Raw genomic sequence first — 24,706 nt, forward strand, 5'->3', positions numbered from 1 at the left:
CTGTGCCTGTCATGTATCCTGGCAATTATTTTCAGCTAAGGTACCTATCAACAGTTTTAATGCAAACTTCTGTGTCACAAGTGATAGAAAGGGGTCAAAGTTACTGAACATCTGCTTTTAGAGTATCTACCTGTGCGAAGACAAGATGCTAGGAATCCTGAGACAATACAAGGATGAATGTTCCCTGTCCTCAAGGAACACAGATTCAGGATCATTAAAGTATTTGCAGAGCTCGTCACAAATGCATAGATACTATGGCTCCCCCATACCAGTAACAGCCCAAGCTCAGGATAAGAGAGCGCTGTGACTGAATTCAGGTTGTGCCATCTGCTGACTCACATGGTCCTTTGAGTCTTTCTGTCCTAATGAGCCTTTCTGGACCTCAGATTCTTCCCCTGACAAAATGGGCTAATACCAGCTTCCTTTTGAGATTTTTTTTTTTTTTTAAGAATAACTGAGAATAGATGAGAATGAGAATACATGAAGCATGTAAATGTTTTGCAGCATATTAGACACAGAACACCCTGCTGTCCATTCAGTTTTCTACAATTCCACTTCTCACTTTCATGCACCTCGGATTCACACTGTCCTGCATTACTCAACATTTCCTCAAGATGCAAGGGTACTTCCTTCCTTTGCTGTTGCTCCTCCTGCCACCTAAAATACTTTCAACAGGCTGCCCCTCTCGCATGTAAGTGCTGTACACAATTACACCATCAGGTCACTCACTGTCACCTCAGTTGGTGAAAGCCCACAGCACAGGCGCAGTAGGGAGGGGAGGGGAGCACTTGCCAGAGTGCAATCCACTCATTTTTTAGCTATTTGTTTAATGTCTGTTGTCCCTGCTAGACAGTTTTGTGAGGGAGAACCCACAGGTCTGTCATATTCACAGTTATACTCTTCTTAGATGCCACTAATTAGGTACTAAATATACGCTGTTAGGAAGAAGAGCAATATGTTCTCCTTGGGAGGGAGGGGCGAACCAACAGAGTGGATATATAAAGGAGATAAACAAGCCATAGAATGATACACACACAGTCTCTATAATTAATAGGATGAGTGGACGAGTGAAGGACACTGAAGTCAGAAAGGAGACATTAACAACTGGGGCCATCGATAGCATCAAATGCATTACGAAATTACAATAGATGTTGCCTCTCTGACTTACATATTTTTTAAAAACTACTTACCAACCTCAAAGGAGAAGTTTCTCTAGAGTAGTGGAGCAGAAAACCGGAAACAGGGTTGTAGTAAGAGTAGATGGTGAAATGGTAAATGTGAGGGACTTACTGGTAGTTGGGCATAAAGCTTGAAAATTAAGAGAGGAGAACTACATTAGGACAACCAAAGGCAAACTCCTGTGCCAAAGATATATTTCAAATAAATGAGTCTCTGTGAAGGACATCCAGATGGGGGTAGGGACTTGGAAGGAAAGACAGGGACAACTTTCTACTTAAACGGGTTGGGGGAGGCTGGTGAAAATACTACAGGGAAATTTGGAGATTAAAAAATTAGGAACTGGAAGAATCTTGTATCAGTTCATTGGATCTGATTTGCTCAGAGAGTTGGGCCAGAAGGAAAGTGAAGAGCTGAGAGTGAAGGAATGAAATTAAAAAGCAAGAGCAACATGGCCTTTAGCTGTTAAAGAACCACCCATAAGCCTTTGCATGGGGCCTCAAGACCAGATTTGTATCTGATAATTAATATCTTTTAGGTAAATCGTGAAAGCTGTTACAGGTCTTCAAAGAGGAAATGCAGACATAGTTTAAAAGGAATGGTTTTTCATTAGCCTACAAGATTAATTCATATCAACTTTTTGTACTTGTGAAAAATATGTCTTCAAATAGCAATTCATACTATATGAGAACAAGGTCAGACTTGGAAAATGGACCAAATATATCGAAAGGTATCAAATATATCGAAAGGTATCAATGAGTTCTGCTCTTTCAACTAGGTATTAAAAACCCTCAAGTTGCATAGTTATAAGAAATATCAATGACTAGAAATCTGTACCAAAGAATTACTCTATTTATACCCTGAAAGACACACTTTTTGGTTAGGAAAAAAAAAAAAAAAAGTCAACTGGAGAGTCGAGAAGTCTAGCAACCTCTCTCATGCCAGCCAACTGTTGTGCTTAAGTTGGACAGGTCATCTAACCTATAAACGAATTTCTGAAAATCTCAAGCTCAGGATCAATTTCTCTTTTTCTCCAGATAATATCTGATATTTACAAAGACTTAAGTGCTAAGAGACTAAGAGGGTATGTGTCCAAAACCTCTAGAAGGCTTGTAGGACTACAGAAATTAAAATAAATCTCTTGAACCAAATACCCTTAAGAAGGAAGAACTGGAGTTAAATTAATGAAATGAAATCTCCTCTAAGTCATCATCAAATCATAAGTGATTAGAAATGTTGCCAAAACATGTGTGTGTTCCTAAGATGTGATAATAGAAGTGAGATGATCAGAGATGCATATTCTCCTTTTACTTCTTTAGTACTTCCTGGTATTTCTATAGTGCCCCAATAATTGTAGAACAATTGTATTATTAAAATTAATAAATTAATGTTCTTTTTAAAAAGAGATAAAAAAAAGAATCCCACTCTAGATGTGCTTCCTTTTCTTCCAAACACTAAGAAAAAATAGGTGAAGTAAATGCAATAGTCCTTCTAATAAAACAAATTACAGCATTTCATACTTCCCCAACACTCTGTAATTGCGTATGTTTCAATATTCAATGCAAACTTAGCACACATCACGAAATAAATTGCACAGAGCACCCTACCCCAACTACTGGAAAAGTAATTAAAAAAAAAAAAAAAACACATTTTAAGACGTCCCTGGGAGGTGCAGTCTGCTAAGCATTGAATTCTTGGATTTCAGTTCAGGTTGTATTCTCAAGGTCATGAGATGGAGCCCCATGTCTGGCTCCACACTCAACACAGAGTCTGCTTAAAACACATTCCCCCGTCTCCCTCTATCCCTCCCCATCTTCAGGATGTGCAGGTTCTCTCTCTTTAAAAAAACAGATCTTTGAAAAAAAAAATACTTTTTAAAAACCATGGAGCTATTTACAATAAAATTGTATGTTAATCTATTAAAATGGAAAAAAAAAAACTGTTAAAAGAAGACTTCAAATTATTTCTTTTAGCTGAGTTTTCCAAAATGCCACTTTATTCTCTTTAGAATAAATTAACTTCAAGTAGATGTTACATGAGTGATAAGCCTCAGGGAGGTGTGTCAAAAGGGAGTGACATGCATGGGGAGGTCAGGTCGAAGGAACAAGAAATGAGCATCGTCTTTTCATTCATTACTCTACCTGAAATGGAGTGACTTCTTTAAATCCAGAAAATAGGAGATTCCTTTCATTAGATTTATGTAGGAAATGTTTGTTCTACAATAGCTTATAGCCCATGGTATGGCTGAAATGACAGCTTTATCCAACAGGCTCAATGCATCCTAGGAGCACAATGCAATGAGGGTCAGAGGGGTTGACTATATATAAAACACATACACAAGTTCTCCACTTTCAAAAGCAAAACAATCAAGCCAGGGAGGACAAATAATTGGATCAACATAGCATTCTCTTTTGCTAAATATCCCAAACCCAAGACTCCTTACTTGTGGAGTCTAATATGTCTCCAAATAAGTATGAAAATGGGTTAACTTCAATAAATTTCAAAACAAAAATAACGGAAGAGTACCCACTTTTCCAGGGCACCCGGTGGCTCACTCAGTTGAGCAGCCTACTCGGGTAGAGGCTGCAACCTACCCAGAGTTTCTGGTCCACCGGAGTTAGGTTTGTGCCCCAAAAATGTATATTTGTCACAACTTTTAGGTGATGCTGAGCTGCAGTTCTGCACTTTAAAAATGGGGATCAAAGATGATTTAACATGCAGCGATGGACACACTCAAAACTCAGAAGAAACAAGTAACCAAAACAAGTGTTCATAGCAAAGGCACCTAGTCAAGGGGATCTACTGGGAAATAGAACATTATAGTTTGAAATACTGTATGTATCTATGTGTAAGCAAAAATAGATAAAAATATATGTTTATAAAAAATAGTATTTATATAAAGGTATTAGTGAAACAGGGATCTCTTTTTTTTCTTTTTTTTTTAAGATTTTATTTATTTATTTGTCAGAGAGAGAGAGAGTGAGAGTGAGCACAGGCAGACAGAGTGGAAGGCAGAGGCAGAGGGAGAAGCAGGCTCCCTGTGGAGCAAGGAGCCCGATGTGGGACTCGATCCCAGGACGCCGGGATCATGACCTGAGCCGAAGGCAGCTGCTTAACCAACTGAGCCACTCAGGCGTCCCAGAAACAGGGATCTCTTAATTTAATGATATATTCCCCCCCCCAAACAAAAAGCAAGGTTACAAAAATTGTTTATATTTAAATTCTATTTAAGAAAAGCAAAAAAGACACTTTATATAATAAGTCTGCCAAAGGATATTACTGTTTTTCCTTTTTAATGTAATTTTGGAATCTTAAAATTTATAATGAGAGGAAACTGTTTCACGTACAAAGACTTGATCAAACACAGATTTAAAATAATGACATTATTAACCAGGAAAAAAACAAGGAACAAGAGACTTAACATCTATAACAAGCACACATTTTGAGTTAATGTAATTACTTGTTAAAAGGCAATATATCACCCAGCTTGAGCACAGTATGTTTTCACGTAAATAATTATCTGAGAAAGCAAGCCTGCAACCTTCTCCAGGAAGCCAACTTCAAAAAGCTTGATCTCAACATGGATCTATCATGTGCATGGAAAATAATCAAAAGAACTCATAAAGCATCAAACTCTATGGCAGGTTTCAGCAAAAAGCAGCAAGATTTTAAAACTGCTTCTGAAAAGATGAATTCTTACCCACCCTACCCCACATTTCCCAGGGAAATAAAAGCAGAAGTCCTAAAAGGGGCCAGACAGAAACACTGTGTCTGCTCAGCTTTGAGTCCAGGGTGTTGGAAGGTAATTTCTGACTGGGAAGTCCTCTCTTCCTCTCTTCATTTCTCTCTAGAACACTCAAGATTTACTGATGAAAGCTCAGCAGATACTTGATCATAAAGAGTAATAACAACTAAACGAAGACACTAAAAGGAAAATACCAGATGCCATTCTGCAGGATGTACTAAATGCCACCTAATGGATACATTTAAATCCTCCTGAACCAACAGAGTAACCAGGTAATTTTATATATAAAGTATTGGACAAATATATGTGTTTACAAGATGATGGGTGTGTACATGTTTGTCAAGTTTTCTTAAAATTAGAAAACTTCAACAATAATCGATATTGATTCAGGTAGTTATTTGGAATAAAATTTCAAATACAAGCTGTATTGATGCTGTTAGAGACAACCACTAACTGCTTCATTAAATACACACACACACACACACACACACACAGAGCATGGAAATAAAACACAAATGGTCTTATTTTACCTCGAGTAGAAAGTGAGACCTATATATAGATAAATGGAGGTGATATCCTGTTATCAAGACTACTCATTAAATAAGGTGACATTCTACGCAAAATGAGCATTCCCAACAGATAATTTTTGAAACGATCAGAGAATGCACAAATTAGAGTAAATAGCAGTAGCAAGGAAGCTTAAAATCTACCATCTTACCTCAATTTAATACTGAATGTTGTTTAGTATTTTCATGTTAAACTGGGAAGGAGGTGTCAAAAATTAAGCCCTAATTGTGACACGAATCTTTTTTTCATGACATGAATCTTTTATTCAATAATTAGACAGTGAAATACTACATTTGTGGGAATTTAGTATTTTCTCTATTTGTTATACTTAAGTTTTTCACATGGAATCTTTTTTTGTTTTATTTTAATTTGGATATGTATGCTTTGAACAACACCATGTCTTATACTTTGGAATAAAATTGATATAGAATCAAATTCCATTTGCCTTTGATGAAATAAAAACGTTAATTAGATGCCCAATAATGTATTCAAGTCAAGTTTAGTTTTCTTTTATAGCCCCCTGTTGTGGTATAATAACCTAGGGAACCAGACAAGGACGTGCTTTAATACTTTATTTTAGCCATCATTATATGCTCTATAGACTGGAAAGTATGCCCTGGCAGTTTTGAAGAACAGCATTTGATGACCATTTCTTTTTGTGTGTATGTGTGTGTGTGTTTTTTTTTTTAAATGAAGGATATTCAAGAGAATGTATGTAAAAATTTCAAATATATTGTGCAAAGTCAGAAATAAGATATACGTAGGTTAAAATATTTGGAGCTAAAAAATTAGTCTGAGGCTGATTTCTGAATGGGTGATATATGAGCAATATACAGGCAGAAATATCTTCAATTATAAAGTTATATACCTGATTTAATATTTAACAATAAATTCCCTTCAAGTGATTTTATACAAATTTCTTGCCCCTTTCTACTTTTAAATTCTAAGAGCCAATTATCCGTCATTTCTCCTTGGAACCCTTTGATGGTTATCAGAGTAAATGAAGCCCAGGAATAATGAGAATACAGAAAAAGTGACTGTGAATAGAAATTTAAAAAGCTAAATGGCATGGAAATGAAGCTGTAAAGGAATAAAGCACAGTCCATGTTTCCCTTCCCATTTCTATATACTGTCTGCATGTGCCTAACAAAAACGTCCTTTAAGAGGCAAACATTTCACAATTGAGAAATCCAAAGTATCTCTACCTTCACATAACGTACTTCAGACCATTTTATTTGATATTTGCCACAATTAAGTATTCCGAGATTCAATTTTCTGTATTCTTACTGTCACAATAATTTCTGTTTCTAATAACGGAAACCTCCGATTTTAGAAAAAGCTGTCCAGAGGGCACCTGGGTGGCTTACTCAGTTAAGCATCTGCCTTTGGCTCAGGTCATAATCCCAGGATCCTGGGATTGAGCCCACATGGACCCCCAGTTTGGGCTTCCTGCTCAGTGGTAAACCTGCTTCTCCTTCTCCCTCTGCACCCCCTCCTGTTGTTATGCTTGTGTGCGCTTTCTCGCTCACTCTCCCCCAAATAAATAAACAAAATACTTTTTTTAAAAAAAGTTACACAGAGAGAAGACCAAAATCGACAGTCTGAGATTGAAAATAACCATCCCTACTCTCCTCTCCTAGGTAGTGAAGAAGAAACACGAGCCATGGACAACCTCACCTCTGTGGCTGCAAATGGCAGTTTATGCACCCGAGATTACAAGATCACACAGGTCCTCTTTCCGCTCCTTTACACTGTCCTGTTTTTTGTTGGACTCATCACAAACAGTCTGGCTATGAGGATTTTCTTTCAAATCCGCAATAAATCTAACTTTATCATTTTTCTTAAGAACACAGTCATTTCTGATCTTCTCATGATTCTGACTTTTCCATTCAAAATTCTCAGTGATGCCAAACTGGGAACAGGACCACTGAGAACCTTTGTGTGCCAAGTGACCTCTGTCATATTTTATTTCACAATGTACATCAGTATTTCATTCCTTGGACTGATAACTATTGATCGCTACCAGAAAACCACCAGGCCATTTAAGATGTCCAACCCCAGCAATCTCTTGGGGGCTAAAATTCTCTCTGTCATAATTTGGGCATTCATGTTCTTACTCTCTTTGCCCAACATGATTCTGACCAACAAAAGGCCAAAAGACAAGAATGTGAAGAAATGCTCTTTCCTCAAATCAGAGTTTGGTCTGGTCTGGCATGAAATAGTCAATTACATCTGTCAAGTCATTTTCTGGATTAATTTTTTAATTGTCATTGTATGTTATACACTCATTACAAAAGAACTATACAGGTCATATGTGAGAACAAGGGGTGTAGGCAAAGTCCCCAAGAAAAAGGTAAACATCAAAGTTTTCATTATCATTGCTGTATTTTTTATTTGTTTTGTTCCTTTCCATTTTGCTCGCATTCCCTACACCCTGAGCCAAACCCGGGATGTCTTTGACTGCTCCGCTGAGAATACTCTGTTTTATGTTAAAGAAAGCACACTTTGGTTGACTTCCTTAAATGCATGCCTGGATCCATTCATCTACTTTTTCCTCTGCAAGTCCTTCAAAAATTCCTTAATGAGTATGCTGAAGTGCCGCAATTCTGCAACGTCTCCATCCCAACAAAACAGGAAAAAAGAACAGGACAGTGGTGACCCAAGTGAAGAGACTCCAATGTAAAACACCTGAGGTAATATTCCAACCTATTAGCGTCTGGAACATCCAAAAGGAAAGCACTGTGTAAAAGTACTGACTAATAGTAAGCTGAGTTAGTAACAATGACTCTCTAAACAAGTAGTAGAAAACAACAGAAGTCATTTTCATTTACTTATCCAGTAGTAAAAGCTGTCTTAAAATGTAGAAAAAGAAACCTAACATGTAGATGTTTAGCAAAATGAACTGTATCTAATCATAGTGGTTATAAGCCAAACTACATGGAAGTCATGATTTATAAAGTGTTAGCAATGTGGGTGACCATAGGATAAATGTTGTAATTTTTTTAATACGTTATTGAACACAGTGTAATTATCAAGTTATAATCAACTAAGGAAAAATGATAAAGCTGATAAAAAAAAACTTCTGACTGAAAATTATACTGAGATGTGCATACACTCTAGTCCCTGACCAAATGCTGATCTATTGTGATACTCATTATAATATTTTAAGAGGGACACTTAACAAAGACTATAAAAACTACTAACTTCTAACTAACTATTAGCAAAAGCCTAAGAAATTTAAACTAATTGAAATGGTAACTGGACTGAACTTTTTAAATTTTCATTAAAAAGATAGGCTTTAAAATACTTGTCCAATAAAAAGAGCAGAAATAGCAAAATTTATTTTGCTATTTATTTAAAAGTTATTTCTATGACCTTGTAATACCGAAAAACTCTTTGAGTATTTCCTTAATCCTAGAGAAAACAGTTTTATTAATGGTAAAATACCATCATTGCCACTTACCTTTATTAATTAGCTTTCAGAAACTACCTGCTATTTGGGTTAGTGAATATTGCTTCAGTGAGAAAAACAAATGTGAATATGCGGTTGCAAAGCATAACTATTAGCAGAAAAGTGGGTAAAATGTTTCTAATTACTGGTTTGTCACTTGTGTGAGATATCAAAAAAAAAGTATATTAAACTCTAAAACACACTTTGTTGGAATTTCTTTGTTCGAAGACATTAGATATCACAGCTCACCTCTTATATACTCCTACATCAAACATCAAACCATTGTAATAAAGGATAACTGCAAAAACTTTTATGACACATCACTGGACAAAGTCTCTAGTGAAAGTACCATAACACATCAATTAGTTCATAAGTAAATGATAATGAAATATGATTCTACACAAGCCGTAGTCACTATTTTTAGTACAAACAAAATATATAATACACTTGGAAGCTGGTATTATTTCAATTATTTATGATCCCCAGAGGTGATTCTCAAATATAAGGCATGAATACCAGTAGCAAAATATGATGAGAGGGGGGGAAAAACAGAGGGTGAGTTGCAGTATATGGAAGTTCACTGAACTTCAGTATTAATCAATTTTTATCTAAATCCTCCACATATTCTGCTGAGCTAAATATCAGGGCAAAGTTGAACTCGCTCAACTTTCTAAATGAGATCTATTCTCAAGTGGCTCCATTTACTTCCCCGGCACTTCTACAGGCAAGCACTGTGTGTTAGAGGTGAAGCACAAAAAGAAATGCATCAAAAATGAGGCATGTTCTACATAGTGCTAGTCTACATTCTAGCCACGTAGAAACACAATTCACTTTAACATCACATGTGTAAGTGTGCACATTCTGTAAGAACAGCAGGATAGTTAAAATGGAAGAATACCACAGGCCGACTCATCTGTCTTCTTACTTTGCATACAAGAAAAATGAAGGGCAAATCCACCCCTCAACTCATCCGAGTCAGGGGGTACAGAGTGGGTTAGAACTGACACCATGGTGCCATGACCACATGAACTGCTGAGAGACTGCAGAGTGGGCAAAGACTTTCCCAAATAATCTTTCCCTTTGTATGAAATTAACTCACTGAGAAAACAATTTCCCTAACAGAAAGAAAAGAACAGAAAAACAGAAATGCCAATGGTATTACAGTATTCTTAAAAAAGAACTATAAAGTGTTCAGAATTACCTATGTTTTTCTATATAAAATGAAAAAATTTACATTAAACTCTAAATCACACTTTTTTGGGAATTCCTTATTCAATGACCTGACACAGCCTACACTCCTATATCAAAAATCAAACTGAATCTACTCAAGACGGACCGAGAGATCAGTATTTACAGAGTACTCAGGACACACAGAATAGGTCACTATTTCCAGGTTTAAGAATTTTAATATACATAACAAATCCCAGATTTCATAATAACTTTAAAAAAAAAAAAAAAAAAAAAAAGGAAGCCCAATTTTGTAGACTCAGATCCAGAAGTTGAAAAATTCAGATGAGACAAACAAAATGTAGCCTTGTTAATAGCGTTAGGAGCTAACAAGTCCGAAGGATGCTGGTTAGGGGCAGTTTGATATCACAGTGGTTTTTATAGAAACAGTCTAAACCAGGTGTGGCAAAGTATAGCCTGCAAGCCAAACCCAGTCAACTCCTCCTTTTTGGATCACCAACTTAAGAATGGTTTTTACATTTTTCAAATATCAACAGAAAAAATACTATAATTAAAATTTCATGCTGTATTAAAGTTATATGAAATTCCAGTGTCAGGGGCCACAGTGAGGTGTATTAGAACACGGCCACCACCCACAGGTTTTATCCATGGTTGGTTACCAGCTCCAACAACAGGATTGAGTAGCTGGGTTGTGGTGAAGACTGCACGGCCATAAACCAAAATATTTACTAGGTGGTTCTTTAGAAAAGACGATTGACAAACCCTGGACCAGAACTCTAAAAACAGATGGAGAACAATCACAAGAAGAACCCACTATTCAGGCATCTAAGTGTTTCAGCAGCTTTACATTAAAAACAAACTAAAAACCAGGGGGTGGGAGGTTGGGGGAACCAGGTAGTGGGTATTAGAAAGGGCAGGGATTGCATGGAGCACTGAGTGTGGGGCAAAAACAATGAATACTGTTACGCTGAAAAAAAATAAAATAAAAAATTAAAATTTTAAAAAAAAAAAAAAAACCTAAAAACTATAGATTCCGGTGCCTAATCTGGGTGATCACTGTTGACTGGAAATGCCCAAAGTGAGATTACAGTGATGCCAGTTGGAACTAAATATGTAGAAATGCACATACAAGTCAGTAAATAAAGGGAAACAGCCTGATCTTTTTAAATGGGAAAAGGACATAAAAACATCAAATTCCAAGAGAAATACAAATGTATTAAATACATTAAAAATAAAATGTATTGTATTTTTAATGTATTAAATTAAATTAAATATTTAATTTAATTTAACTTAATTAATATTTAATACATTAAAAATATGTATGTATGTAAAATATGTAAAAAATACATTAAAAATACAAAAAAATATATACTCTCACTAATAAACAAGTATATTTACATTTAAATTGCATGGGGGTTTTTTTTCCACCTCTAAGTTTAGAATTGCTTTAAGAGATTTTTACAACAGTGTTGAAAGGAAAAATCCCACTCAGTGAGAATGTAAATTGGTACAATCTTTCTGGAAATCTATCCGAAAATACCATTCAACATTTTGCTGCACAGCTTTTGTCCAGCAATCCCACTTCCAGGAAATTTTCTACAAATATGTTGAAACAACTACACAAAAATATATGGACATACATGTGATCTACAGTACTGTTTCTAAGAGAGAAAATTTTGGAAAAAAGAAAAAACATGAAATGTCAATTGGTAATGGCTTAACCAAACTATGGTAACTTTCTATAGTATAACTTTAAAAAAAAAAAAAAAACAGGTAAATCTTCACAGACTAACATGAAAGGAAATAAAGATCTGGTTTGTCAATAAAGGTAAATATATATATTTGCACACACAGGTATAGATATGTAAGGGGAGATTAACTTTCAGTTTCTACTATACATATGCTTATATTTGAATTCCTCAAGCTTGCTTATCTTTTATAATAAGAGAAAACAGATATTAATATGTTTAAGGTAATATTAAGACTTCATTGTTTCTACTTATCTGTAGAGATTTTCTAATACTGATTTTACTTATAGACACTTCTACAGTTAATGTTAAACTACATAACTTATTTTAGCTTATTATTATTTCCACTTTCAGTTAATCCCGTGTGAAATTTCTTAAACAATTTTATGTCATCTGAGAAAGTACCATGCTATGATCTGATGGGAAGTAAAAGGCTCTTTTTGTAGGAGTTCCCACTATGACTTTCATTCCAAATCAAAACAAATACTTCCTCATCTTTTCAGATATTAATATTTAGATGGTACGAGTTAACCACATCAACAGGAATCTTTAGACTATTAACTCTGATCCAAAGGAAAATCACAAAAGAGACTAAAAATGAGAAAAATAATTTATTGCCATTTGGCAGGCTTCTAATTTCTATGAGCTTTAAATGTATCTTCTTTAATTCTATCCAGATCACACCACTGGGAACCATTTTACATTTTCAACCATGTAATTCACCATAAGGGATAAAGTTTCACAAATTCATTAAACTTTAAATTTAAACTTTAAACTCTTCACTCATCAATAAGTAATACAAAGCCCAGAAAGTCTAGAATCTAGTAAACAATTCCAGTTCACACTGTGGTTTCTGACAGTTGGGAGTGTGAGGCGGGCTCTGAGCATGACCTCTGAACCGGATTGCATGGGCCCGAAGTTGGCTTGAATGCATCATTGCTCAAACTGCTTAACTGTTTGCCTCAAAATGGGACCAATACCTGAGGATTTTTGTTGAAAAGTAAATAAGAACATATTATCATTTAGAGCAGTATAACTACTAGCTATACAAATTTTATTGGTTTTGACTACATATAGAACTTAAAATTTGGTTTCTTCCCATTTGGCAAATTTCTAATTTGGGGGACCTTTCATTTCATCTTTGATTTTTCCCCACCCGTCATTTGTGATCTTTCCCCAAACGTATACACGGTATCCCACTTTTAACTTTATTCAACAAGAAACATACTAACATCTTCTTCTACATGACATACATTAGTCTGTGCACTTGATGAATTTTCACTCATTTCATTTCCTGAACAACCCAACAAAGTAAATACTATTATTTATTTTCATTGTAAGGAGAAGGCAACGGTTTCATGGAAAACATAAATAATTTGCCCAAGGTCACAAGGAAATAAGTAAGAGCTCCAATAAGAAATTGAACCCAGGCATTCCAACTCCTAAGACAGTGCTCCTAACTTCTCTGCTGGGCATGTTAAGCACATGGACATATAGCAATGTGTGGTCTATTGGATATTTAGTATGGTCAAACATTTTGAAACTTGCCCCATTTGAAAGAACATATTCCCTAACTTCAGAAATGGGCACCGTTAAGTCAATTCCTCTTTTGAAAGTTTCCCACACTTGGACATTTTGAAAGTTGACCAAAATGTGATTTCCAGTTTTCATATTATGAAATTTTCTTGTACAGCATTTCCTTATTTAAACTGAAACTATTCCAAACCTCCATCTAGATAATGGTTTTGGAGATTTAGGGAAATTTAGACTTAATTATGTAGGTCAAATACTTCTACTTAGAAATTAAAATTTCCCCTCCACTGAAGCAAGCAAGAAGATGCATGTTTAAATTATGTTCCATCACAATAATGAAATCCAGAATCTGTATTTCCAAGAAACAATTTATTTGAGTCAAACATACATTTTTTAAACTGTGCCACAATTGGTAGTTTCCACAAAATTATCAGGCATCCTATTGCCTCATGTTTTAAACATCCAGTGGAACATGAAATTTTTCTTCCCAGAATCCCGAACCAGGCGATCCCAAAATTCTCCACCAACACAACCACAGTCTGCTCAACCCTGTCGTGAAATGTGCAGTAAAAACTATGATGTGAAACTCCATGGAGAACTCCACATTCCCCTCATAAGGTCCCTTAATTTTCCCCTTCCCTTTATCTACCTGGCAGGGAAACATTTCGATTCATGGACAACAAGTGTCTCTACATAAAGCAGCAATTACACCCTTTCAAACTTGGAAGAGATTTAAAGGATACATTTTATAGACTTTGACCCAAGGCTGACTGATCAAATTCCTGAGTCTTCAGCAGTTCACATACAGCATTAGATATAGAGAAATTTCCAAAAATGTTTTCTAATGAGTGAAATTACCTCTACTGAAATGTGCAGTTCACTCACCACTGCAGGAAGGGGTGAATGTTTCTTAGTGTTTCCTACATACCCGCCACAATTCTAGACAACTGACACTCATTGTGTCTTCTCATTAACACCATGAGGTATATAATCTCATTACATCCAGTATATAGATGAGGAAACTGAGGCAGAAATTCTTAAATCATTTGTCTATGATCTAGCACGCAATAATTGCTGGATCTTGGACTCTAACCCCCCAAATCTGTGTCTAACAGGTCTTAACTTTTGGAAAATATGTCTATCTCTCTGAGATAAAAGACCAAAGGACTGAGATAAATGTAAAAATAAGAGGTCATCCTACTGAACACAGATTTCTGGACAAAGCAGTCTACAAGAGTGCAGATGATGATTCTGATTTTAGAATCAGCACTTGCTCTCTCCTCCATGGCTGTAGTTTGGGACTAACTTATTTTTCTCCCACCTATTCTTAGATACAAGAGGCACTCAAAAATTCCACTGACTGCTATGTAGATAGAAAAGATAAATTGCCAAAAGGTATTAGATAAGAAAATATAAAGATATTCAAGTCACAGTAGATTAACAGCACCTAAGTTTCATATAAAAGAGGCTTATTAGAAAATCTGCAAAGGTTTGAATATGAAGACATTCTAATTGATCACATTACACACGTGAAAATGAGGAAGGAAACCTGGTATAAGAAAGCAGAACAACACTTGCCTCACATGCTCTCCATGGGCCAAACCAAACACTGCCTCAATCAGAAGAAACAGCTCAGGATTCTCCCAAAAAAAGGTGAATTTCAACTTTTATTATAAGTGGGCTTGCTTATAAGAGAAAGAAAATGTTCGGGGTGGGGAGGGAACGCTTTAAGGTAGACATTCTAGAAACCATAGATTATGAGCATAAGGAAATATATAATATGCAGCAATCTGACATGAATAATGCCTTCTTAAATGGGTTTTGTTTTACTGCATGTTAAAAAGGAGCACTTACAAAGGAGGTAGAACCTGTTATTTGGGTTGCATAAGGATGTAAAAGTAATGGTACTATTGCAGGTCCCCAAAATGTAGTTACATGTTTAAAAAACCCTAGCTAGAAACAATATGTTCCTTTTCAACTCCTCTACTGAAGGCGATGAGTAAATGTAAGGTGTTAATATGCTACACACCTACGTTTAAAAGACTGCTTTTAAACATAGCACTCTGAAAATTATGAAATGCTTCTTTCCCTTTGTGTGTGTGGTTATCTGTGATAGCGGACACTGGCAACCATGAACACCACAGAGATCAAGAGCTTCAATGGGTCTGAGCGGTGCCCCAGAGACACACGGGTAGCGCAGTTGGTGTTCCCAGCCATCTACACGGTCGTGTTCATCCTCGGCATCCTGCTGAACACTCTGGCCCTGTGGGTGTTCCTTCACATCCCCAGCTCCTCCACCTTCATTGTCTACCTCAAAAATACTCTGGTGGCCGACTTGATAATGACGCTCACACTTCCATTCAAAATCCTCTCCGACTCACACCTCGGACCCTGGCAACTCCGGGCCTTTGTGTGTCGTTTCTCCGCGGTCATCTTTTATGAGACCATGTATGTAGGGATCATACTGCTAGGATTTATAGCCTTTGACAGATTCCTCAAGATCATCAGGCCTTTTGGAAAATTCTTCGTCCAAAAACCTGATTTTGCAAAACTAGTCTCAATCCTCATTTGGCTCCTTTTGTTCCTCATCTCTCTGCCAAATATAATCTTGAGCAACAAGGAAGCAACGCCATCATCCGTGAAAAAGTGTGCCTCCTTAAAGGGCCCGCCGGGGCTGAAATGGCATCAAGGGGTGAACAACGTATGCCAGTTGATTTTCTGGACTGTTTTTGTCCTAATGCTTCTGTTTTATGTGGTGATTGCGAAGAAAGTATACAACTCTTATCGAAAGTCCGGAAGTAAGGACCGCAAACACAACACAAAGCTGGAAGGTAAAGTATTTGTTGTCGTGGCTGTATTCTTTGTGTGTTTTGCTCCATTTCATTTTGCCCGAGTTCCATACACTCACAGTCAAATCAACAGCAAGACTGACTGCAGGTTGCAAAATCAATTGTTTATAGCTAAAGAAACAACTCTCTTTTTGGCAGCAACTAACGTTTGTATGGATCCCTTAATATACATATTCCTGTGTAAAAAATTCACAGAACGCCTACCGTGTATGAGAGGGAAAAAGACCACAGGATCAACTCAAGAAAATCAAACCACTCAGACAGATAATATAACTCTAAGCTGATAAATTTCTCATGACTACTTTCTATTTACTTCAAAAGATAATTGATTTGGGAATCAAATTTAAGCAGTGAAAGAAAAACAGATGGGACAAATGCTTTCTTACATGTTATTACCCTGGTTTACAGAAAGGATTATACAAATTTTAATTCCACATAGACCGATTGATGAGCAGAATGAAGTATCATTCAGAGAAAACAACTGAAAGCAAAGTGGCCACTAGAGGTCATCTTTTTGAAAGCATTCATTTGCATTTTAGAAAACATTATGGGTAAATGTAAATTACTAAGAAAGACCCTTCCAAAACACTTTCCCACATTCTCTGACATACATGAGTCAAACAACACTACTGCTTTTGTGTCCTACAGCTGCTGATACTTGCTGATTTAAAAACAAACAAACAAACTTGAAAATCCTTGGATGAAAGCTGAAGCTAGTAGTTGAAAGGGATACTGGATATGGAGCATCTGGGGAGTTGAAACAGGGTCAGAAAACCCTAAGAAAGCCTGGATGAAGGAATTTCCCCTTATAAAGAGCCTCTTCCAGTATCAAGAGTACTGACATTTCAGTACTCCATAGGAGGCACAGATGATTATTAAGCCACATAAAATATCATACTGTAGTGCTTTGCCTATGTCTTCAGTGTATACAATTTAAGGGCAAGAACACAGGACTGATACTCTCTGGAATTCTCCCTCTGCCTGGCAAATACTCTAATGGCAGTTGAATATGCCAGCTACTGAACAAACCCTGCCTAGGTCACAACCTCTACCCAGATGCTCACGCCTCTGGCGGAAACTAACTACTCCTCCCACTGTTTGGGCATGTGTTAGGGCCCCTGGGGCAGACTTCCCTTCACTAATTAGTGATATCCCTAACTGCATCCCTGAAAGATGACTAGGATTCTTTAAGAAAGACAATATATTTTCGAGACTGAAACCATGTCATGTTTTCTAGGTACCTCCCACAATATTCCCCACAGACCATGAATTACAACTGTTTGAAATACAGTATGTCATTGTTGTGCCATTCTGGGCACATTTATGGAGAGAATGCTGACCCACAATCATTAGCATCCATACTGGGGAAATTTAGCAAAGGATGGCCACCTGCTGGTACTTATTCACCTCTACATTTCTTCTTGAATTCCTGTGTGCTTCAAAAAAGCTAAAACGTGTTTATCTAGAATTGTGGACACGGATTTATATCTCTAGAGAAAACGCACAGAGGAATAGTCATGCTCTGTAAATGTGCCTCTGGCTCTAACATGATCACCATAGCTGAAACCCCAGGCCTCTTCCCATGTTCTCCAAGGCCCTGAAGGCCCTGGAACTTCCCGACCTTTCTGGCCTTATCTCCTAACTGCTCTTCCATCCCTGGAACATTACATACACTCTTATGGATGTTTGTAACTGTCAAAACATGCCTTGCTCCTTTTCGTCCCTGGGCCACTCACTGCACAGGTAAATCTCCCTTTGACCCAATCATGAAACCCTAAGATGCCATCAATTGGCCCATGAACTTTCATCTGGTCAACCTCCCACCACCATCTCAAACCCAATCACCCCCTCATCGGACTGTTGTCACACCTCAATTATTGTACTTATCACGCTGCTTTGTAATTACTTGCCCACACACATACCTACTCTTTTAATAATCTATGTATATTTTTGAGAGCAGAGATGGTGTCTCATTGTGAAATCAATAAATATTTGATAAAATAATCCAAGGTGGTTTTATTTTCACATTCTAGAAGAGCTAAGAGGAAGCCAATTCTCATGATACTGTTATTTTCAAAAAGGTGATATAAATTCATTGAAAACGCAAGCTCTTTATAGTTGCCTTCCTATAGCATGCACCCAGGGCCCTGGGAATTGGGAGTGTTCCTGGGTTTGCTAGTAAATGAACATGAAGAAAGCAGGATTACTAAACAGGACATGTATAGCTTTGGGGCTAATGTCTGTCAACACTTCAGTTTTAAAACTACAGACAAAATGCTTGAGTGACGTGCTGTTGGTTTTGGTTAAGTAAAATCTGTAACTATAGCATATTACAATCTCCAAAACTCTTCTAGAAAATACTCTTAATGTCTTATCTTCATTCTCTGAAATAAAAGAATTGTGGTAACTGCTAAAGATGCCACTAAATCCACACTGCCTTTAAGTACATTAAGGTTACATTAAACAATCACATGTAGACTCTAATAGTGTATTATAAATAACTGCATCTTGATAATATACATAATTTTTTTTATAAAGATCTTTCAAGGGGCACCTCGGTGGCTCAGTCATTAAGCGTCCACCTTTGGCTCAGGTCATAATCTCAGTCCTGGGATCAAGCCTACCATCAGCCTCCCTGCTCAGTGAGAAGTCTGCTTCTCCCTCTCCTTCTGCCCCTCCCCCTGCTCATGCTTGCTCACTCTCTCTCCCTTTCTCCAACAAATAAAATTTTTAAAAAGATACTGAAAGACAGAGTTCTAAAATTATGCCCACCCTAAATACAAATATTTAATTCTATTATAGTTAACATGATAGTGAAAAGCTGAGTACGTGATTTGCAGAGTGAAAAAATCTATGAAGAACTTAGGGGATGGGTATATTAGAGCCACCTTAAAAATCATGCTCACAGAATGCAAAGCAACCATTTGAAGAGAACTTTCCAAACTAGCAATCACAAATACTAAATTCTACAATGCTTATAGAATGAGATGCTATACCATAGCCGTTAATGACTGAAACAAGAAAACAAAAGAGGAGGGAGACAATAGTTAGCTTTAATATAATCTGTGAGCTCCAAACACAAATAAGAGCTTTCGTAAAAAGTTAAATATAATTGTTTTTACTGGATGTAAGCAATATGAATATAGAACACACGTTAAATTGGTAGTTCCCAATGTGACACGGGGATCAGAACACAGACTGCTGAGCCCACCCCCAGAGTTTCTGATTCAGGAGGTCTGGGGTGAGGCCTGAGCTTGCACTAAATTTGCAGAGGTGACTGATGCTACTGTTCTGGACCACACGTTAAGAACTACTGTGCTAACTGCTCCTTGAGGTTCATTCTGAGAACTGTGCATACTGTTCCTTGAGATTTAGAGCTCAGCAGTCTTCTTGGACATGAGTGCACAAGAGTGGAATCTGTTGGCAGGAGACAGACAAAACTGTTATTAAGAGAACACGGTAGATGTAAGGTGACAGGCAGTGGCGAGGACTTGGCTACCTGAAAAGTTCATGCCCGGCTTACAGGGGTTTCTACTACTCCGGGCCAACAGTTGGCACTGGAGGGATTTGGGGCCCCAGGGTTGCTGGCTATCAGCAAGAGGAGAAGAACTGAGCGGGTGACAACAAACGCAGCACACACTACTTATTATTCACTATGTATGAGGCAAGTCTACCAAGAGCTTTCAACAGACTGTCCCAGTGAATAATCCCAGGAAGTGCTCAGAGACAAAGAAGTTGAGAAACAGAGAAGCTAAGCAACTTCATGGGGACCTCACAGCATAGACAAAGCAGAACTAGGACTGTAATTCAGACTCTGGCTTCAGAGCCCATCCTAATTACCACTATATTCACCACCTCAGATATTCTAATGTTCTCAAGAGAAATCATAAATCCTGTCTCCCATATTTCCGGCTCCTTTCAAAACTTCCATAGCCACCTCCACACTCCTTGACCCCACAGAAACAATACGTTCATGTGTGGGCTCTGACTAGACCAGGTGCTGCCAGGTAGTTGGCTCTGACCTAGAAGTGAGCAAGAGCTTCCCTGGGCCTTAATGCATGAAGCCTGCAGTCCTTCTGAGGGCTTGTTATATGCCAGGCACCATGCTGTGTGCTCTACAAGGACAATCACCCTCTCTGTTTCTCACTTCAACCCTATGAGAGAGATACTACAGGGCTTCTTGTTGGAGGGCAACATAAAAACAAAACTGAGACACAAAGCAAAAAGATACATGGCCCACGGTCAGGCCTGACAGCAAGCAGAGGCAGAGCTGGGGCTAAAATCCAGGCAGGTGGCCTGGGACCCAATACCTCAATGGCTCTGCTACACCATTGGGACAAGTTCCTCAAGGCTTGACATTACACCCCAGCTGTGAGGATGATAAGGAGGTGGCTCCTGAACAGGAAGGGGGAGGTCTCAGTACAAACGAGATCCAAAACCTCAGGGGCTTGAGCGGTTCAGCCCTACGAGTACCTCCAGCACTTGAGAGGTCTTGAGAGACATAAAATTCCAAAGAGCAGGTTCACAGATTCACTGAGTCAGTCATGCCTTCATTGCAGGGCCGTTTGCCTCCCTGGAAGCACACAGTGGTCAGGCACACATCCCACAACAGATCCAATTGTGGAAGCTATATGAGAGACATAATTCACTCACCATTAACAACTGAAAGGAAAAGGTAGCTCACTCCAAATGGAGACAATGAGGAAGGGCTTGCAGGAGATGACAACGAGAGCTGGACCTTGAGGAAGGAGACAGAGCATGCGAAAGGGAATGCTGCCAGGCCATAAGCAGTGTGGAGGAAGGCTCAGCTAGGAGTGGGGAAAGTGCTATGGCCAGAGCACAAAGGGCTATGGGGGCCGGGGGCTACAGCACGTGGATGTAGAAGATGAGCCTGGGAATGCAGCATGGGAGCCTGCAGCAGAATGCTAGAGGTCTTGTGTTGGATTGTATAGACTTCTCGATGAACCATGGAAAGTTTCTGAAGAACTACACGCTCTTTGCTTGTGCTTTAGGAAAATCAATTTGCCACCAATAGGGCGAGTAAGGAAGAGCCACTGAGGACTGGAGATCAATTAAAGAAGTATTCCACAGATGCAGGCAAGAGCCAAGGAGGAAAACTGAAATAGAACCCTACAGACATTTTCAGAGACAGAGGTTTTGAGTCCAAGACCACCGGAGAGTAGGAGGTTGTATGGAAAATGTATGTAATTAATAGGCAAAATGTATTTTCAATGGGGCCCATAATCCCCACCCTACCCTTACAATTGAGATTCATTGCTCTGAAGACCATTAGACTGAGTGATATATTAGACCATAAAGGCAAAGAAACAGATTCTGGGTATGATTAAAGTCTCAGAAATCTGGGTCAATAAATCTAGCCAGTGGAGACAAAATATGGATCCAGGGCTCTGAAGATAGTGCTAGATCAGATAGCTAGGGGAACATTTTTTCTGAGACAGTAAGAGAAGAAATGAGCTGAGCATCCGAGAGTCCATGCCGTGCAAGTGTCCTGTACAGAACAGACAGAAGAGATGTCTAGAATGGCAGAGTTTAGAGGGTGGAAGGTGGGGGCTGACTTAAAAGGAGGAGCAGGAGATCTCGTATACTGGAAACTAAGGAAGAAGTAATAGTCAACAAAATCAAACATTCTAGAAAGGTCAAATATGATGAATCTACAAATATGAGGTTAGTAGGAACACTGAGATGGTGGAATAGAGCCCCATATGAAGAGGAAGTGAGAGACTATGTGTAACTCTCATCTTGCCACAAAAGACAAGACAGTTTACGAGAGTTCCAAGGAGAAAAGACCAACTGTTGGTACATTACCTCAGCTTTTTCCAAGGGTTTCTAGGAACAGAGTGGTCCCTTTCTACACCGTGCAGAGTGAAAGCGCTCCATGTGAAACAGCAAAGAGAGCAGAAGTGCAAACACTCAGCAGGTCTAACCCATGACCACGAAAATCCAGCTTCAGCCAGAAAAATGGGTATGCCAACATTTCAGCCATTAATATTACCTGGGTTTCTAATACCTAGTCCAACCACTCAACCCCAGCATAAATTATTCGTAGGGAAAGCAGGGGCAGCACGGAGAAAGACACCAAGTGGTAGGGATGGGAGTTGAGAACATAGAAGAAAGTAACAAAAGAGAAAAAAAGAATAGAGAAGAGAAAGGAAAATGGAGTTGAGAACATAGAAGAAAGTAACAAAAGAGAAAAAAAGAAGAGAAAGGAAAATGGAGTTGAGAACATAGAAGAAAGTAACAAAAGAGAAAAAAGAATAGAGAAGAGAAAGGAAAATGAATTTAAGACTTAGAGTAGTAGGAAAACTAATTTTTTAAAAAGATTTCTTTATTTATTTTTAGAGAGAGCATGTGTGTGAGCAACTTGGGGTGGGGGCACAATCGATGCAGGGCTCATTCCCAAGACCCCAAGACCATGAGATCATGACCTGAGCTGAAACCAAGACCTGGATGCTCAATCAACTGAGCAACATTTTTAGAAAAAATTCCATATCTCACTCAGCATGTGAATTCTTGCCACTTCTATAATAAAACACAAATTGATGAATGTAACATCTCGAGGCATAGTAATAAAAAATGTCTACCTTTATTTTAAAAAACAGCTTAAATACCAGATGCCCGTACATGACTGTATTTGATGGTGTCCACAGAACAATTTTACCTATCTGGTAAATAAGGTCTATCTGAATACTATAGCGTTTTAGGAACATTGGCTCTGTGCATTAAATTTTATCATATAGACATATCACTCAACACTTTTTTTTTCCTTTATACTCTATTTAACTCTGTTTAACTGAAATTTCCTACAATCAAATATGCCTGAACTACAAGAAAATGAAACATTAACCTGAATGCGGTGAGCCTGCCGAGACCAACTCTCTCTTCCCTCTACAGATCCTGCTCTCAGGTTTATACTTCCCCACCATGTCAGATAGACTAGAAAAAGCCATTCTAATTTCCTCCTTTTCAGAAGGGAAAGCTGTCAAGAGAGAACATAAAAAGCATTTCAAGTAATCATCAGTTCATCACTGAAGGAAAACCAAGAGTTTTCTAAGGGCAACTAAAATATTATGGACTTACTCTGGCTTCGAAGTTGAGGAAAGTTTTCAATTTTTAGTGAATCCAAATTCACGTTCAGACACCCCCACTCATTCCCTTGGTCACTTTGCCTTTGGTGGGGGATGGGGGGTGCGGAGAGGAAGGGAAGACAGAGAAGCTACTTTTCCCTAAGTATCAACAGCGTTTTAAAGCATTGAAGGAATTGTCCCATATATTATCTCATTTAATCTTCACAATATTATAAGGTAACTATCCCCAAGCTTATTTTCCAGAAGAACAGACCCAGCTCTATTAATGATTTTCCAAAGGGTGGGGGGGCTATGAATTGGAGGGGCTGAAATCCAAGTTGGAGTCTGTCTGTCTCCAGAGTTACTAGGCTCTTGTCATGGCCCGACAATGCCCGAAGCCAAAATTTCCCAAGTGAAGACATAGAGTAAGTAGCACAGCACAAGGCAGGGAATCAATAGGAGGTCAGGAGTCCTATGCAGGCATATCTCCAGGCTTAATCTCCAAACCATCCCTTCCCTCTAATCAACCATTACACATGAAGTTCTCATACCAGAAAAAGGTAAGTGCTTTATTTAAAGCAGACCTAATAGATACAAATCATTTCAAATGACAGATTAAACACAGTAATTCAAGCATAGGGACCTAAAGATAGCAATCTCAGCAAGGGAACATTAAAGGGTTTGTAGTAATTATACTCAGCACAAATTCGCAGCCACTGGATGTGAGCCACAATTAGAGTGACTTTTGTATACAGAGAGATTGGACAGTAAGATGTGATGAAGATTTTACTACAGTCCTTGGTGCATGTTCTGGCTCCATGCAATAGGCATGGGCACTCAAGACAGATGGACTTGAGCTATGAGATCTCCGCTTGTCTTTGTTTTGTAGTGAGTCAGTGTATGACAAAAGACTAGTGCAGGGGGCCGGGTGACTCAGTCTGTGAAGTGTCTGCCTTCAGCTCAGGTCTTAATCCCAGAGTCTGGGATTGAGCCCCCCAATGGTGCTTCCCGCTCAGTGGGGAGTCTGTTTTTCCTTCTGTCTTTCCCCCTGGCTTGTGCTCACTCCCTCTCTCTCAAATAAATAAAACCTTTACCAAAAAAAAAAAAAAAAAAATTAGCAAACCCTCTATGCAAAGGAAAATCATATGCAAGAGAGAAAGGACTAGAAGACCAAGACAAGCTCTGGTAATGCATTTGCCAATGTCTCACACTAAAAAGGTAGGAGGGTAGGAATAGGATAAAGGGTTCTTTCAAGGTTTTAGGAAGGCATCAATAATGATACCAAACTTTTATTCCAAGATCTTAGAAACACATTCTCTCCTTGAGTGCTTCAGTCTCTTCTAATACTATATTCTGAAAAATCA

General features: G+C 38.1%; 3 protein-coding genes across 9 annotated transcripts in view; 2 read left to right on the forward strand and 1 right to left on the reverse strand.

The window, feature by feature from the left end:
• P2RY12 (purinergic receptor P2Y12) overlaps positions 1-9,141 on the forward strand; it is a 42,706-nt gene extending 33,565 nt beyond the window's left edge. For both annotated transcript variants that reach the window (XM_059163755.1, XM_059163756.1), the window contains exons 2-3: positions 5,028-5,193; positions 7,129-9,141. In XM_059163755.1, coding sequence (XP_059019738.1) covers positions 7,152-8,171 — 1,020 coding nt within the window. In that variant the 5' untranslated portion in view covers positions 5,028-5,193; positions 7,129-7,151 and the 3' untranslated portion in view covers positions 8,172-9,141. The remainder of the gene's footprint in view (positions 1-5,027; positions 5,194-7,128) is intronic.
• Positions 1-24,706, reverse strand: part of MED12L (mediator complex subunit 12L) — a 325,613-nt gene that overhangs the window by 76,152 nt on the left and 224,755 nt on the right. The gene's annotated exons all lie outside the window — the stretch shown is intronic.
• P2RY13 (purinergic receptor P2Y13) lies at positions 14,978-18,261 on the forward strand. The gene is made up of 2 exons (XM_059163758.1): positions 14,978-15,061; positions 15,525-18,261. The coding sequence occupies exon 2, from the start codon at positions 15,540-15,542 to the stop codon at positions 16,539-16,541; it is 1,002 nt and encodes a 333-aa protein (XP_059019741.1). The 5' UTR covers positions 14,978-15,061; positions 15,525-15,539; the 3' UTR covers positions 16,542-18,261.

This window comes from Mustela lutreola, chromosome 2 (genome assembly GCF_030435805.1).
Source record: "Mustela lutreola isolate mMusLut2 chromosome 2, mMusLut2.pri, whole genome shotgun sequence".
Lineage (NCBI taxonomy): Eukaryota > Metazoa > Chordata > Mammalia > Carnivora > Mustelidae > Mustela > Mustela lutreola.